At 41.0% G+C, this 3,965-nt stretch overlaps 1 protein-coding gene across 1 annotated transcript in view; it reads right to left on the bottom strand.

Moving 5' to 3' along the window:
• Positions 1-3,620, bottom strand: part of LOC109518887 (MARVEL domain-containing protein 2-like) — an 11,156-nt gene extending 7,536 nt beyond the window's left edge. The window contains exon 1 of the mRNA XM_019875024.1: positions 2,569-3,620. Within this exon, the coding sequence (XP_019730583.1) occupies positions 2,569-3,588 (1,020 nt within the window). The 5' untranslated portion in view covers positions 3,589-3,620. The remainder of the gene's footprint in view (positions 1-2,568) is intronic.
• Positions 3,621-3,965: the final 345 nt, after the last annotated feature.

Below are 3,965 nucleotides of genomic sequence, written 5' to 3' on the forward strand. Positions count from 1 at the left end.
ACAGCAAACTGGCTACTCTGCCCACCGGGCCCTCAAGGCCCAGCCGTTCTCGATCTCTCTCAAGTGACTCACTGTCGGCTTTTGATATCCGTTCAAACACACACACACGGGCACACACAGAGGGCGAGTAGGTGGGAGGTGAAGCTTAAATATTAAACTTGAACTGCTTGTGCTGACTGGCGTTAAGTCTGTTCAGCTGTGTGAAAGAGTGAGTGAAAAAGAGAGACAGAGAGGGAGCAAAATATTTTGAGCCACAGAATTTTTGCTTTGACGAGCAAAATTTTGAGAACGGAGCACTCGATGTTGACAGCAAAAAAGCAGCAGTGTGGCAGATAGTGAACGATTCTCCCAGAAAAAGAGGTCGATCACTTGCTTTTAGCTATTTATTGCATCTCCAAGTTAAAGTTTACTGTCAAACTAAACATAAAACAAAGAGAACTGTACTGTCGGATTTGAAATAACCACATGAATTTATGAAAGTCCGCTAGCTCAAGACTAATACCCAATATGAAAAACGCCTTTAAAAGGCTAATGAAACTAGCATCGACGTTGCAATAGATGAAGGTGCTGCAACACACGTAGACAGACAATATAGCAATACCGGCAAGCATATATTCTTTATCCTCCGCAAAATATGACTGCAGTTTAATGGGTCATTTTAGTTGTGAAACTCTTCTTTGGGAATGTCTGATTATAGTGCCTTCAGTAGTAGTAAGATGCACACACCAGAAGGAATGTAATGTATAACGGTGTTCGACTCCGCCTCTGGCCTTACTGTTTGCATGTTCTCCCAGACCCTGCGTGGGTTTTCTCCGGGTACTCTGTTTTCCTCCCACATTCCAAAATCATGCATGACAGAGTCTACTCGGCCTACTACCCGAAGGCAGCTCGGATCAGCTCCAGCACGCCCGCCACCCTTGTGAGGATATGCAGATTAGAAAATGGATAGATGGATTTGTGGCTTTCATTTTAATCCTTCCCTCCCAGAATTATTTCACATTAAAATATATATATTTTACATTTTTAAATAATAAATATAAAAACATGTAATGGCTTTATTTATTTAGAGAACACCAACGTTCATCCAAAAATAAAATAAACCAATTTATGTATAAATTCAACATTATCACACAATTGATTGGTTAATTATACCACATTAATTCTCAATAATTGCATCAAAAGTTGAATGCATGATTTGGTTGTAAATTCATTAAAAAATATTTTTGATACTTTGTCATTCACTACATTGGTTTATTGATATCTTGTAAATAATACAATAAAACATATTTGTAAAATATGTTTAGCTATCACCCATTGTACCAATTATATTACATTAAAAATAGTTATTATTTTATCATCAAAATAAGATATTTACATCTGCATATAACTATTACATTTCAAATAAACAAATACAAATTTGGACTTTTTTTTTTGTTTACCTCGTTTAAGAATGACGCAGCTCATCTGTACATTTTAAAAATCTAATGACCAAAGTTTGACGACTTGCAGTGCTTCAAGCTGTCTGCCTATTTCAATATTTTGGAAGAATTCTTTTTTATTTTTTTCCTTTCCCTAATTGTACAATTTGCCACTAGAGGGAAACAGACTCCTGGCTTTCTTCTTATATCCCCCTGCAAACTCTTTGCTCTGCTCGTCCTCTTGTTTCCCCCTTCTGCTTTGTAAGTAGTCAAGCTTTTCTTTCTTTCGATTTTTTTATACCTTGCCTCAGTTCATCGCTGAGAGACTCCATTTTCAATTGAGTTGGGAATCCAGAAGAGAACATTTGCCGAGGATAATGGATGTAATCTTTCAAATCAAAATATTATCACCTGTTGAAATGAAAGGAATTTAACCAAATACGATTGAATTAAAACTCCCTCACAATCCTAACCCCTATTCAAAATAATTACCCCAAAATACCATTGGAAAAGTTGCTAGCTATTATGTTATGATGCAAATTCATATTTTTTCTGAGAAAAATGCAATGAGCCTAAAGTCGATTTTTTTTTCAAGAAATATAAATCATCATCTTTAGATGAAGAAAGAAGCATATTGTCTGTCTATATAAATCGACTGTCTTTCATATTAACTCGTGGTTCATTGCCTTTATTTTTGCGACAGGCTAACCCACAAAGCCAAAACACGTACGTATAATAAATCTGATAGTTTTTTTTGTAATACAGAACTCATTGCTTGTCTTAAAAAATTCATGGAAAGAGGATCTTGGGGAAAAAAAGTTTCTTTTTCATTTGTGCATGTAATTGTTTTTGAGGATAGACTTGCCACTGGTCCCAATCTTGTAGCATTGTAGCATCCGTATGGCCTTGTAGCATGCAATTGTCAGTGTTGCGGTTATTGTTGTTGCCGATGAAGTGGATTTTTAAGACAGCGGCAATCACAGTCACTGAAGCTAAGCTCTATGCTCTCCAAAAACCATCTTGTTTTTATATTCTCTGCCCTATGAAAACCAGTCTTTTCTACATGTGTTGTGGGATTGATACCGTGCCTCTACAGGCTCCACTTCACCCTGACGTATCACATACTGAAAATGGAGCAAGAGTTTCTCACCATTGCCTTGTCCTCAAATTCCACCTTCTCTCTCCGTCTGGCCTCGTGCCGCCACATCTTCAGACAGACCAGAAAACTTCCCAGATACATGGTCATGTTGATGAAAATGAAAGCAGTTCCCGCCATCTGGCCCCCTTCGACTCGACACAGACCTGCCAAGATGGGGTTAATACCGACGGTCATGTAGCACAGCCCCCCGCGGTTCAAGTCGTTCATGTAAACTATGGCTGCCGCCATATAGAGTAGGAACAGTGTTACGTTGATCAAGGCTTCAGTCAGAGGCCACCAGGGCGCATCGAGGAGGATGGTGCGATAATACATGGTCATTCCCAACACCAAGAGGATCATTGTCATGACCCAACACACTCCTGCCACCGACACGACAAAGGGAGTCAAAGGTCCACTGTAGCTGTATCCCGACAGGCCCATTCCGTTGTTGTAGACGCCGTTATACAACCCGTACGTGTTGGACCATTCGCTGTCTTTGTGGATGTAGCTGATGACGCAAGTGACCACCATAGCCCCGAACAGAAGCTCAAGGCCAGCGAGAAGTCGCAGCAGGCCTGGCCATGACTTCAAGTAAGAATACTTTTGGTTGTAAACCTCCACCTTCTCGGCATAGTACTCTGCGGGATGGATGCTCGTGAGTAGGGAATCCTCATTTGGGCTTTGATTAGTTTCTTTTAAAAAAGGTTTTTCAGGGGTCTCGTCCCATTTCCTGCGCTCCACAAAGGGACTCACAGGAGGGCTCACCCTGGTTCCATTAGGGAGGATCTTGATCGGCCCACTGCTGGCTTCGGAGTCATCAGCACCGTCTTTTCCCCACTTCCACGTCATGCTTCCCCATGAATTAGGGATGAGGGATTTCAGCTTATTCAAACTCCCTTTTGTGTCATTGTTGTCCTTCTCTAAATAATGTGGCGCACTGGATGTGCTGCTTGTGGAGTCATCGTTGGCCGCGCTACTTTCTGGTGTGGGCGTGTGACTCACCCACACGGGCACTCCAGTGGGCTTCTGCATCGTGTGGGCTAATTTCGGTGATTCACTGGAAAAAGAAAAAAAAAAACATGAGGGATTTCAGCTTATTCAAACTCCCTTTTGTGTCATTGTTGTCCTTCTCTAAATAATGTGGCGCACTGGATGTGCTGCTTGTGGAGTCATCGTTGGCCGCGCTACTTTCTGGTGTGGGCGTGTGACTCACCCACACGGGCACTCCAGTGGGCTTCTGCATCGTGTGGGCTAATTTCGGTGATTCACTGGAAAAAGAAAAAAAAAAACAAAAAAACGAGTCATGACATAATTGCTCTGTGAAAAAGAAATCAGGTGATATTACTGTCTCTGTATACAAACTCAATCGTGAGTAACTGAGGCTACCAAAAACAAAATAAAAATTGTAA

The sequence above is a fragment of the Hippocampus comes genome, unplaced genomic scaffold (assembly GCF_001891065.2).
Source record: "Hippocampus comes isolate QL1 unplaced genomic scaffold, H_comes_QL1_v1.1 scaffold20, whole genome shotgun sequence".
Taxonomy (NCBI): Eukaryota; Metazoa; Chordata; class Actinopteri; order Syngnathiformes; family Syngnathidae; genus Hippocampus; species Hippocampus comes.